The 14032-nt window shown below is 41.9% G+C and overlaps 1 protein-coding gene across 2 annotated transcripts in view; it reads right to left on the bottom strand.

Annotated features, from left to right (window-relative positions):
* The window catches only part of frem2a (FRAS1 related extracellular matrix 2a), a 51596-nt gene extending 37898 nt beyond the window's left edge, over nucleotides 1-13698 (bottom strand). The window contains exons 1-2 of one of the 2 annotated variants that reach the window (XM_041051637.1): nucleotides 8709-13698; nucleotides 5675-5764 (exon numbers count right to left, since the gene is read on the bottom strand). In XM_041051637.1, the coding sequence (XP_040907571.1) occupies nucleotides 5675-5764; nucleotides 8709-13683 (5065 nt within the window). In that variant the 5' untranslated portion in view covers nucleotides 13684-13698. The remainder of the gene's footprint in view (nucleotides 1-5674; nucleotides 5765-8708) is intronic. The other variant, XM_041051636.1, reaches the window with a different exon arrangement.
* Between the last annotated feature and the right edge of the window lie 334 nt (nucleotides 13699-14032).

Here is a 14032-nt window from a genome sequence, read left to right as displayed (position 1 = left end):
CCAAAATAAATGTTGAAAAGATATTTTTTTTTGTTTATTCTTGAGATTAGAGGGTGTTTGGTCATGTTTGTGTAGTGGATTGGTCGTCAAGCTTAGAGAAATGCAAAATCAAAGATGATTAACATGATGAAAAATCCCTTCACATCTCTCAACAAGTCTCACGCTCTCATCTCAATGCTCTAATGAGATGCAGATCATCGCAAGCGACATTCGCAACCGCAGAATGTGCTGTAATCCTACAACAGAGACATCCATCAGCACCAACGCTGACAGACAAACACAGCAGGAAAAAACAGCGAGGGTGTGACAGTAAAACCAAATCCTGATGCCTAAGACAGAGTCGACGCTCGGCACAATAAACCGCAACATACTTTGAGATTAAACTCAACAAGACGGGAGGGCAACGTATTAAGACTGTACCTCGAGAGGAAAAGAGGACATTGATGGGCGGTGAGACAGATAAAAATAGCACTAAAGAACAAAATATATGATGAGCACAGATGCTGAGAAGAGTAAAAGAAAGGAAAATTAATAAAACACATCCAACAAGATCTAAGACTGACAGTGTGAGAAGGGAGAGGTGAAGAGGATAAAGATGGAAGAGTTGGGCCCTGGGAGAAGTGAATGACAATAAATTCCTGAATACAGACAGATAAAGAGAATACTCTCTTAAAGCCAGGGGATGTGTTGGTGTGTGTGTGTGTATGTGTGTGTGTCAGTTTGTGGTGCATGCTGATGTATTACTGTGCAATTACTGATCAGTTGAACAGGTTCACCAACAAAGAAAAGGTCAGCAGATTAACCTGCTTCATTTGCGGCCATAGTGACAGCCAGTTTAAACCTGCGATCATTTGCTTTTTAAGGGCTCTCAGGTGTGAACTCAACTTCCAAAGGAGGTGAGAGAGGATTGGGAAAAGCAATAGTACAACAACTTTGGAAACCCATTAAAAGACAGCTTATTCAATTCCAGAAATTCCAGGAAAAATTCCAGGATAATCCAATTTACAATTAGTGTGTTTATGGACGGGTTCAAATTTCTGAGCAAAGATATCATCAGACGCTGTGACCCTGACTGTGTGTACTATTGAGTTGAAAAGTTGAAAAGTTATTAGAGAAGCAGTTGAAAAGAAAAAGGGCACCCCAAGGAGGACATTTCATCTGAAGTGCTGGGACTACTGTTATGAAAAAAAGGCCTTTTGAAGAGAGGGGAAAAAGTCGTGGTGGCACCACAGAGTCAAACCCAATCACACATTGTACACAAACAACATTGATGATAAAGAACTGGTGCCCTTGCAGTTTAAGTCAGTGCTGATAATTAGTCTTCCAACACTAACAAGGGAAAAGTTGCACTCAAAGTCTTTTGTTTTATTCAAGAGAAATTTGTGAAGACCACGAAATGCATGTAATGTGTATTGTGTGCAATGAAACGTGGATGGAATGGAGATTTAGAAACTGCAAGGGGTCTTTTAAGGGGATATATTGTTGCTGTTGCTCTAGATAAAACAGTGGTATGTCAGGGCTGCTCACCGGCAGGGAGAGGTGAGGGCTGGTTGAAAGGAATCTATTGTAACAATCAATCTCATTTGCAGTGGGAGGAGAAACAGAGAAAAAACAGAGGATGAGAAGAAAGATCAAGAGGAAACATGCCGGTCTAATTCAGCAGGTGCTTCTATTAGAAATGATCTGTCTGTGTGAGAATGGATAAAACCTTTTTTGCATCGTAACTGAAAGAAAATGACTAGGCTTAAATATCATCTTTTTTTTTTTAAAGAAGCAGTTATTGTCATTTTAGATAAAATCCCTCCAAATTATAAGAAAAAGAAGTTTTGTCACTTACCCTCAGTGATATCTAGTCATGCATAGAGTTTTGGGTTGTTGATATTTATCACTGACATTTCTGCAGTGATTTTAAAAGTAGTGTCTCTTTCTAGACATAATGTACCAGTCACACTCAATAATCTGAAGATCTAATTGTCATAATACTTTGTTTCATTAAATAAAAGCTCTCAGTCTGTGTGTTATCCAGATAGATAAATGTTGCTGTTGATTTTTTTAAATATACATTTTTATTGTTGAATTAGTCAGTTAATCAGTCCACTGAAAACAGTCAGCAACTAATTGATTGAAGAGGATTTTCTCCTGTCGGTCAGACAAAATAAGATACCTGAAGAAATTTTGATTCTTTATGACATTTTAGAGACCAAATTATTAATCAGTTAATCAAGAAAACAATTTACCGGTCAATCGATCGTGAAAATCATTGATTTCGATCAGACCTACTTTAATATTTTGTTTTCATGATCTTCAAATTTGCTTCACTGTTATTTGTGTTGTTTTCTGCTGCTACATTTTTACTCGCTGAACATCCCACAGCCAAAGAGAAGCCTGGGAAACAAGTTGTGCTCCAGCCCATTACAATCAACTATAGCGATCGCAGCTGGTCTTAACCTGTGACAGAAGGTGCTTCCTGCCACTCTTTCCCAGTAGATGAGCCTGTAATAGAGCCATGTAATTACCCGTGGCTGCCTCGGAGCTCTGCCCAGCTCAGGCGCCTAGGGCTCTCATTACCCACAAGGCTGCCTGGGCTCTTAAATATCAAACACCTCTTTATGCTGGAGGCCTGACTGCCCCTTAGCCTTCGGCTACCCCTCTGTGCTCTGCTGTGAGTGCATGTGTGGGACTGTTTGCGTGAGTGTGTATCAGTGCACATGTGGATTAGTGTTTTAACACGTCTTTATAATATATATTTATACATATATAGGTGTACCCACGTACATGTACATACATGTATTACAAGACCATAATGCTTACTTCCTGTAAAACAGAGGCTTGTAGACATGGAGGAGTTGATTTGGGGGATTTCTGGGGAGGAAGAAACTGAGAACCAGCTGTTTTGATTCACTGTCATGCTGTCTTTAAAGATCATGCTAACAATATTTATTGTTTGTTTGCTTTATTTTCATAGTTTTGGCTTTCATTTGCAAATTCTATATCCGGAACCAACAGCAGTAACGCCAACTCTCCTGAGACGGAAGGAAGGCCAAAGAGATCCAGTAAACTTCTGGACTGATAAAATAAACTTGTGCACTTCAAGTACAGTGTTCTTTTCAAACGCCTCAGGCTTTTTTTTATTTAAACCAGACTACTGCCAGGAGCAAAGAAAGAGAAAAAAAATTACAGGAGCATGGACAATCAATTAGTCAATGTTTCTCCTTTCATGTGCATAAAGAAACTGTTATTCTTCTACACATTAGCATTTTCTTCTAAGTGCATTAGCATTACAGTATGAAAAACACTTCTGAAAAATGGGTCTGGGGCTAATTCACAAAGCCAGTAGTTCATGTTTTTAGACAGAAAGTGTGAAATACATGGTTTTATTCCTGTGTAATTTGGAAAGCACATTTAATTTTTGAATGTCAGTGGTAAAGACATAGAGCAGGTTTAAACTGAAGGACAGAATCACCACCTAAACATGATTTTTATATCCCATTCTAACTGAAGCGTACAACCAGCCCTGGTGATAAACAAAACAACCTTGAAAACTGACCCATGACCTTTACATTATGTTTTATGTTTAATCTGACACTCTGTGATACACTGTTTTGCTGTCCTGTTAGTCACTGAGAGACATTGTGTTATTTAGCTGAGTTTCTGAATGTGAATCTGCAAATTTCTCTACCAAGTCCATTAAATGAGTGAGAAGTATGACTATACATCTGCTGGATTTAGTAATTTGCACACAAGAAGAAGAATCTGCAACTGCACATTTGCACATATACAGTAACGTAAGAGCAAAAGTCAATTAGAACTAAACTCATAAATCTATTATCTTACTGTTTTGAAACATTGTAAGTGTGGGCTGGGAGTTGTGGCTCTGAGGTCATTACATTTAAACCTGAACTTAAACCACAATGTGAATGTTTTATGAAGACATTTTTATGGTCATTTGATGTTTTTTAGATGAAATCTAGACATTTGTATAACTTGTTATTACTTTTATTCTGTACGTTTATTTATTAACTTACAATGCATGGCTTTACAGACCTGTCTATAAATAATAAGTGTATTTTTATTGGTTACGGTGGCCCTCAAGGAGAAAACACGAGTAAACAATAAGGAAACATGCTTCAAACAAGACTAAGACAAGAAATAAGACTGACCTTTGGTGTATGTTTTGGTATTTGCATGGTCCCGCATGAAGGCAATTTTCCTTAATGTTTCTAACTCCCCACTGATATAAATACTCAAATAATTTTCACAGTTCAAATTTGATTGCAGCCTCAATAAATGCTTTGAAACATTACTTCATTAACGATTATTCCTGTTCCATATTAAAACATATGGTTTCCCTTCCTGAGCCTGCTGATCTTGAACAAATGCAACCATCTCTTGAGCTTTCCATCAATCGCAGAAACTTCCCATATAAGACTCCCAGCCGCTGATTGCTTAATTAGCTGCTGCCTTGGTAAAAGGAAGCTAATTATTGCACATTGCAAGCACACGTATAGAACGAAATGTATAAAATTTAAAGTGGCTGTTTCATGTGTATAATTTAGGCTGCGGATGACAGTTTTTATGCACTTCAAGTTAGTCATGACAAAAATAGAGAGGAAGACAAATTTGAGGCTGATTTTACACATAAAAATGAAAGTATGTTTGATTCTCTCCAAAATGAAAGCACCCATTGCTCTGTACAGGGGAGCTGTCTTGACCTTCTAGATGCAAACAGTGGAGACACCGACACAGGTACACTTTAGACCAAGTCTTGTATAGCTTGTATTTTCAACATGTGGTTCGAATTTCCTTCTCAACGCTAACAAAAAAAGACAGCATATACAGTAACACTCCTTGACATATCCTGTGGTCATGTTCACAAATTACACAGACAGCCTCATTAAATCATTGAACTGAGAAAATGACGGGCGTTAATCCTCGCACCGCAAAAACAGTTTTCCATCTTTAATGAAACTGGAAGCCACCAGTAAGCTAATAAGCAGCAGCATCGTCTGTAGTATGCAGTTACAGATAGGAGGCCTCTGTTGGACTATGCAGATTTTTTAGAAATTGATATTCTGATCCACAGCTCTGAATGGCAGATTACTTTATAGGCAAACCCTGAATCAAATGAAGTCAGTGCAAATATCAGGGCACCTCATGCATCTGAGGATGACAGAGGGGAGGCTTCCACTTAGCACCATGAATATGAATGAAAACAACAGAAGTCTCAAAAATATACTTCACTCGACTGTTTATAAAATCTGCTGGGGACTGTTCACAAAATCAAACACACTATGAGCTGGAATATGGTGCTTGACAGTTGACTTGCAAGTCCATTACAATCATGAGTTGTGAGTTATTTTTGTGAGTGATGAGTGATTATCTGAACCCTGACAACTGTTGTAGAAACTGAGAGAGAAGACAAGAGTTACAAGTTCACCCAGAGAGAGGAGAGCGTGAGTCTAAAAGTTAGAGAAACTATACCATAACCAAAAAGTGACAGGGCTGATCTTCATCTAAGCCAATTTCTTTGTCAACATTCTGTTGACATGTTACTTGGAAACACGTTCAGGATATTTCTGCTCATTCACTGAATAAAGTTCCCCTGGATAAAGAAGAAATAGTTGAAACCTAAAAGAAAGTTATATAAAACATAACATAAAAGGTGAAGCCTTACCGTTATCCTCAACAGAGAAATCGAAGACATCAGATGTAGCATTTTCCTCATTACGCAACACATAGCAGATGTTCAGGTCGTCAATATCAGCTGTAACAGAAAAGGAACTTTAGTTTAGCTTAGCTTTGTTTTTTAGTTCTTTTTTTGAGTGTCAAAAACATGCAAGTGATAAGACAGGTGTAAAAATCAGAGCTGGGAAAAGCACAAAAAAATGAAATTTGTGCAAATATGATAAAACCCTGTCACCTGAAAACCAACAAAGGAAGACAAACACAAATATCACATGGAGATGACAAGCAAACAACAACAAATGTTGTGATCTAATTAATGACAGAATGCAAATGAGGACCAGTGCACTCTGCATTTTAAACTGAAGAGTTGCAGTCATATCAATGTGAGACGATGCACAATGAAAATTTTAACCTTGATCTAACTTGAAGCAAGGTGGAGGCTAAATTATAAATTGTATATCGAAGAGATTTATCCGTGCCAAGGTTAAAAAAAAAAATCATTTATGAAACAATTTGCATTTTAAGATAAAAAAACCCTCATGTGAAGTTCCATGCTGGCTGCAGAAATAGCCTCAAACACACTTTGAAGCTGTATTATAGCTTTATGGCTTGTTCAAACACTCTCTCTGTCAAATAATTGTTCAAAGATGGAAGCTGTCCTGCTTCAGGACCATATCAGCTGCTGTAACAGCAGGTCTCAAGTATCACACTGATTCAGTTCCTTATCAGTGCTCAGCATGAACAATTTTCTACCAGAGAGAGCATTCTGAAAGTCATGCATCTGTAATCCAGGACGATAAGGCCACCACCTAAAATCCGAGACAGCTCAAACTAAACCAACAGAAAACGTTTAAATCCTGAACCTGCCAGCTCTCTGTGTCAACAGCCCCCAAAACCAGGTGACAGTGGATGTTTAATGACAGACGAGGGTAAGAATGTTAAAAACAGGATTGCAGCAGGCACCTACTCTTCCACAGCTGTTTTCCCAACTTCTCTGAATTACAGGGCTCAGCCTGCATTTTTTCCACCACTCTCCAGAAACGTCTATTACAGTGCAGAAAAATCATCAAGACTGTGAAAGGGCTTGGCCCCTGCGAACTACCTCCTTCAATAATAGATGTCAGAGGAAGGAGGTTCATAAAAGTATAAACCCCTGACTCCTGGCTGGGATGCATCTTAAACCTCTTAGGTGGCTTCCTGTCATTGCTGTCTCTCCTACTTCCCTTCTAACACGATGGCATGGACAAACAATGAATAACCACTTTACATTTTACAATGATGTAAACAACAATTAAGTTGTCTTACTCTTGGTTTACTGTCCACCCCTTAACCTTAGCGAGTATTGTTAAGAGAGGCAGTTAAAAGGATCTTCTCTGTGTTGTGACACAGCCTTGAACCCGAGGACCTTGCAAATACAAAGTCAACGCTGTGAACCAGGGGCACACTGTTCATCAAATATTTAAAGAGAATGCCTCGTGGGATGTGCCCTGGAAATAGGATGAGTAAATAAAGAGCGAGGGATTGTCTCTTTCACCTGACTGATTCTTCTGACGAGCCTGTTTGCTCTCTCTCACTCACTCTCTCACGCCCCTTCCCTCATTCTTTATTTCTCTCATGCCACCTACAACCCCCCCGTCCCCCCTTTTTTCTCGAGCCTCCTTTGCACTCTCTTCCACTTTACTTGCTCTCTCTGCCCTCTCTTCTGCCCCTTTGCCTCTCTTTCTCGCTGCACTCTTGTCTCATCTGTGCCTCTATTTTTTTCAAAGACTGCAGCCGCACAGTGGTTGTCAGAAGTGTCCGGCTCCTGCTGACTGAAGAGCTCTTTTTCCCCTAAGTGTTCTCAGCCTCTGTCTGTGCTCATGCCAAGCTGTGGCACGGGCAGATGAATTTTCTTACTTGTTTGTGTAATTGCCTCAGCATGATATGAAATACTGCATTGATTGCGTGGCTTTAAACCTCAATCAGTGGCATTGTTGTCTTGATTTTGTCTCCAATATCAATAAACAGACGTGCGCATATGCAAAAATGTTTGTAAATTCATAGTTCAGGTGTCCTATCGTTGATCTGCATGTTGGTGGCGTACAGAAGTATATTTTGTTGAGAGATTTTAGTTTTCTATGCAAATTTTTAAGATGCACAATTGCAATTAATTGCAATTAACTGTTTCGAACTGCACTGACCTGGAGAAACCATCAAAATGTGCTGCAACTCAAATGCCATCCTGTCACTTAAAGGTCTGCACTGACCTTTTCACATGATCCTCTACTTCCATCTTGCTTCATTTAACAAACCACTGTCGGGAACATCACATGTGAACATTTCCCCAGAGATGTTGAAATAATAAATTATTCATCTACAAGACATTTGTGCGAAACATCAGCCCCTAACTTTGGTTTGCTAATTATGATTTGATGATCAAGGCACATCTAAATCAGGCTCACAGATTAACTATTGAAATTCCCAAGCCAGCACTTGTCACACACATGAATAATTATTACCCCATAAATTAAACTCTTTGGTAGTCAGTGTGAAAAATTAATCAAAACTTACAGATTTGCAGGAATTTTTAACTTTAACATTTTTCTGTCAAGTTAAAGAGGGGATGACACATGAGGGGATTATAATGATTTGATTGCAAAAAAAAAAAAAAAAAGATGATTCAAACCATTTCTATTACCCAAATAATCACATTAATCATACTTAAATATATATGTTGAAGATGTTTGGATAGAGAAAAACATTTTTAATGTCAGAATTGCACTAATGTCTTTTTGCTTCCTAATAATAATTTGTAAATTGTTGTCGTACCAGACAGTGGAGCATCCTTTCATGTCATTTTGTTTACCACACAGTACAGATTACGTTTTAAAATCATATTTTTTTCAGGAGTTCACCATCAGTCAAGCGCTATTAAATACTTCACAAACTAATTGTCATATGATTATGACATCCTCAATCAATACTCATATTCATGCAAAGGTCAATACTTTATAATGCTGCAGGGAGTTTTGTTCAGAGCTTACCTTGACTAAATGTGTTGATGGAGTTGTTTCCGTGTTCCAAGTTAATGAGGTAACCATGTTGGGGCTGGGTGGTGATGTGGAAAACCAGGGAGCCTGGGTTGCTGTCTCTGTCCTCTGCCCTCAGCACTTTGGAGCTGATGGGGAACCCCAGGTGACCTGTGGCCAAGATCTTCAAAGTTGGGGCACCTTTATTCACCACGATCTGGGGGATGCCGTTGTCTATTGCCACAATGGTGATCTTCATGGTTTGAGGTTGCCGAGTCTCAAAAACAGTGTCAGGGAAAACATAAAAGTCAGTGTGCGTGCCGTCAGTGACAGTAAAGGAGAAGGAGTCCTCTGATGATTCCGTGCCATCGTGTTTGTAGCTGATGAGGTTTTCGTTGAGGTCTTGTTTAGTGAAGCTTGTGACAGGTGTGGATTGGTTGTAGAGGAGTTTACCGTGAACAGGCAGCTGGGTGACGGTGAATTTCAGTCGCTTCTCAGCTGTGTCCTGGTCCTCAGCAGTGAGCTCAAATGGTGTAATCAGCTTAATCTGCCCTTCTGTGACAACTAGACTATTTACAGTCACAACAGGTTTCTTATTGTCAACATCTACTATAGAGATTCTGAAGGTTCTGAAAATAGGATTGTAGCCGTCAGTGACTTCAAACTCAAAACTGTCCATTTTCACCTCATCATCGGAGGTGTGGATGTAGTAAACCTTACTGCCAGCCAGCTGCAATTGAGTAAAAGACACAATGGGCATCCCAGGAGTGTCTGTACACTCCAAGTGGCCCCTGACAGGAGCCCTGGTGACAGTAAAGACCAAGTTCTCATCAGGGCTGTTGAGGTCTGTGGTGCTGAGAAGATCTGTGGTCAATGTCACTCTGCCACCTTCTCTCAGAGACACGCCTTTACTGACCACATCAGGGAAGACCATGTCGATGCTGCCCACAGTGATGTAGAAGTAACGATCAATGAGCGGGTTCATTCCATCTGTTACATCAAATTTGACCAAGTCTCGGATGCCCTCCTGTCCGTTGTGTGTGTAAACTATTAGGCCTGCATCGAGTTCAGCTTGTGTGAAATTCATGCCTAGCGTGATGTTCTCCAGAGACCCGGATGGAGTTTTCCTCTGCAGGAGACCCTGACCAGGCCCAAACCGGATGATATATGTGAGCGCACTGTCATCTGAGTCTAAATCTGTCGCCTTGAGCACTTTGTTGTTGATCTCTTTGGTCTCTCCGATTTCAACCTCCAGACCGTCGTTGATGAGAATTCTGGGAGTCTCATCATCAACAGCAACAATCATGACCATGGCTGTTTTCTGCACAGAGTACTTTCCGTCCGTCAGAATTACGTCAAAGCTGTCCTCTGTTGTTTCTGAGTCATCGTGCTCATAAATAATACTTGATGCCTCCCTGATCTGCTCTAAAGTGAAATTAGTCACCAGAACTGAGCCTGTGGATAACTGGTTTAAAATGGCACCGTGTTTGGGAGGTTTGGAAATGATGAACATCAGCTCCTCAGGTGGAATATCGGCATCAGCCCCGTTCAGAATTGGGGTGTCAATGACGATGTTCATTCCCTCCATCACGACTATTTCCCTCAAATAAATCTCTGGCTTTTCATCATTTGTGGGGATGATAACTATGGGGAAGAAATGGTTTTCTGAGAAATTGATGCCATCAGAGCACCTAAATGTGAACCTGTCCTCCACAGGCTCTACTCCTTTGTGAATGCTCTGCACATAGTAGATATTTCCCTCCCTGATGTCTCTGATGGTAAAAGCACTGATAGCTGTTCCTGATCTGGACTCTTCTGAGCCTGGGGCTGGTGATATATTTTCCACATAGCCAGCAGTAGGCTGGACTATGATGGTGCAAAGAATATCATCCGTTGGAGTGTCATTATCATCAGCATTCAAGTGCTGAGGGCCGATGGCGTATTTCTCCCCTTCAATGACACTGAATTGAATCCCAACTCCAACCTCAGGGGCCTGGCTGTCAACAGGAAGAATAGTGACTCGAACATGGACTCCGTTGACCTTATTGCCACCTACTGTCCAATCATCCGACATGTCTGTAAGAGTCAAATTGAAGCCATCTTGCTGAGAGGTGAGACCTATTTCACCACCAGTGTGTGCATACACAACCACACCATTAATAATGTCAGCCTGCGTAAACCTAGTGGCAGGGACTCCTTTAACCAATATTTCACCCATAACTGGAGGATCCTCCACAATAAAGGTCAGCTGGAGGTCATCTGTGTCATCATCGTGGCCTTGAATGACATTAGTTGTGATTTCTGTGGCTCCGTTTTCCAGCACATCCATATGAGAACCGATTGTTCCTGCAGGCAGGCTGATGGTTGGAGTCTCATCATCAACAGGCTTTACATTAACTTTAACCGTCACAGTTACAACGTGGATCCCATCACTCACATCCAGCTGAAATTCATCGCTTATCGTCTCCTCCCCACTGTGTACATATGATATCTTACCCTCTGAGATATCCTCAAGTCTGAAAACCCCTTTTTTGTCTAAGTCAGTGAATGCAACCTGGACCTGGCCATGTTTAGGGGGCTGGCTTAGAGTAAAGGTAATCTGTTTACTCTCTGTGTCAAGGTCTGTGGCGTCTAGCTCAGCGATGGTGATGATGTGCATGCCGCGTTCAAACACAGTAAAACCAGTGTTTGTAACCTGAGGGGGTTTATTATTGATGGGCTGGAGATAGATAGTGAAGGTCCCTTCTACACTGTTCCCAGCTGTGTCTTCAACTGTGTAACGAAACTGCACAACGTGGGCTGTGATTCCAAGCTCAACATCAGGGGGGCCGTAGGATATCTTATGATGGTTAATTTGAGCTTGCGTGAACTCTGTGACTTCGGTGTCCGGGCTATCCGTTAGAACCAAAGTACCAAACACAACCGGGTTATTTTCATCTGTATCTGTCGGAGGCTGGATAACTGTGTATTTGAGGTCACGGTCCTCAGAGTCCAAATCCGTGTAACGCAAAACTTCTTTGCTAAAGTGAGTGAGCTTATACTCCTGAACTGTCATCTGAAGGGTGGTGCCAGGAAACAGCTCAGGGGGAACGTCATCGATAGGCAAAACCCGAATTATAAACACACTCTCTCCTGACTCATTAGGGGGATCGTTGTCATCCTGAACTGTGAACACAAACTGATCCATGATGGTATCTGTGTTGTGAGGGCCTGTGTGCTTGTAAAACAACTTCCCATCAGTGATATCTTTCTGAAGCCACTCTGTCACCTCCTTCTCATACACTTCATCTTCAGCGTTGAACTTCCAAGAGGACGGGTCCTCAGGGGCATCTGACTGCCTCAGGAGCACTGTGCCAATCGTTGAAAAGGGAGGAACAATAGTGAATTTAATGGTTGAGTCCTCAGAATCAATATCAGCAGCACTGAGCATGAGGGGAGATATAGGCATCATTTGGTTTTTGAATAGCACCAGGCCAGTGTTGGCATTTATAATCGGTGGCTCGTCATCAGTGGGAACGATTGTGATGGGAAAAAGGAATTCTACCTCATTTTTCCCATCCGTCATTTTAAAGACAATGTTGTCGCTGTATGTGTCACTCCCGTCATGCTGGTACACAACAACTCCTGTTGTAAGATCGGCAGGTGTGAAGAATTTTCTGTGAGAGCCTAGCACCATGAGGTCTCCGTGGCGCAGCCCATCCACCACCGTGATGGTGACAAAATCGAGGTTGTCCTCATCGCTGATCTCCAAGTTGTGGGCAGTGAAGAGAGGCCGAGACTGCCCCTCGTACAGCAGCTGACCCGTGTTACGTGTCACAACAGGGGCCAAAGAATTCATCGGCTTCACCACAATCATAAAAGCAAAGGGGTCTGAAACGGCCCCGTCTGTGTCTACCACCTCAAACTCAAGCTGGAAAATCCTCTCAGTGTCCGAGTCCAGGGAGGGGGGCTTGTAAGCTATTTTCAGATCACGTAAGTCTCTCTGGTAGAAGGATGTGATGGGGAGGTTTCTGTCATCAGTGCTGACTATGTAGCCCTCCTCATAAGATAAGGGAGAGGTGATGTTGAAAATAAGCTCATCTGGGTCTGACTCTGCATCTTCTGCAGCGAGCATATCATGGGTGAGGGCAGTCATGACAAACTGGCTCACCTCCATCATCATCATGGACACAAAGCTGGGTTTAGGGGGAGTGTTTTCTTCTCCCTCTTTGATGCGAATCATAAGATGGAAATACTCCTGTTTCACTAGGTTACCTTCTTTGTCGTGCAGCTCCACAACCATGGGAACATAATCCCTGTTTGGGGACGTGCGGTCAAACGTGTGCTCGTAGCGGATGTCAGCTTGTGTGAATTCATCACAGTCCATCATTGTGGAAAGTTTACCCCCATCAATGAGTCTTCCATATCTAGGCAGAGCGCTGCCGCTAGACAGAGATGCCACCTCACATTTATGAGAGTCTCTATCATAGGTGAACTCTAAAATCTTCTTGTCAATAGGATTACTGATCCCCTTAAGACTGTCAACAGTGAGAGGCATGTTTTTGGTAAGTAACTCTAGCTGCGTAAAAACTACTTCAACCTCCATCATAAACGGGATAATAACGGTTTCGGTTTGCGCGTCATACCTGAGCTGCAGCCTGACTCTGTCTTTAGCTGGACTCCTGGACCCGTAGTGGGCGTATGTCACATCATTGGGACCGAAATCACAGGGAAACTTTTTGGGAGAGAGATGCCCCGGCCTCTGTGAGAGCGGATCATTATCCAGGACGGTGACGCTGCATCGATCCCCCGGCTGAGTCTGAATGACCAAATCATTGATAGGATCGATGAAGACCGATCTCCCAAAAGGCACACGTATTCCGTTGTTCGCCACCAGGATCGCATCTTCTGACAGTTCAGATCTCAGTGCATAAAATAATCCAGAGCTGTCAGGCTGCGCGAAAACAATACCTGTTACTGAGAAGCACAGGAGAAGTCTATAGAACAACATCTTGGCAACGGATCCGATCCAAAGCACCCGAAAACAGTCACTCTGCCAAGGTGATGTTGAAAAATGCTCCGGTCGAAAAGGTGAAAATTCCCAAAGTGCTGGAAGTCGGATGGATGCCTACACGGTGACTCCCATGCATCTGTCCGCCCGGACAGTCGACATACTCAGCGAGAATTGCGCGCAGGAGTTTTAACTTCAGACACTTGAGAACCTGCGTAAAAGCGCTACCGCCCATCTCTGCACATATTGGAGGATTTTTAGGGCTCGGTACCTCAGCCTCGTCGGCAATAGGCGGTACAGCTGACATTCACAGGGGGGCGGGGACTAGAGGATGAGCTGAGTTGCACAG

Source organism: Toxotes jaculatrix, chromosome 12 (assembly GCF_017976425.1).
Source record: "Toxotes jaculatrix isolate fToxJac2 chromosome 12, fToxJac2.pri, whole genome shotgun sequence".
Classification (NCBI taxonomy): domain Eukaryota; kingdom Metazoa; phylum Chordata; class Actinopteri; family Toxotidae; genus Toxotes; species Toxotes jaculatrix.
Note: the sequence above shows the minus strand (reverse complement) of the source record. Positions and strands in the feature narration are given on the sequence as shown.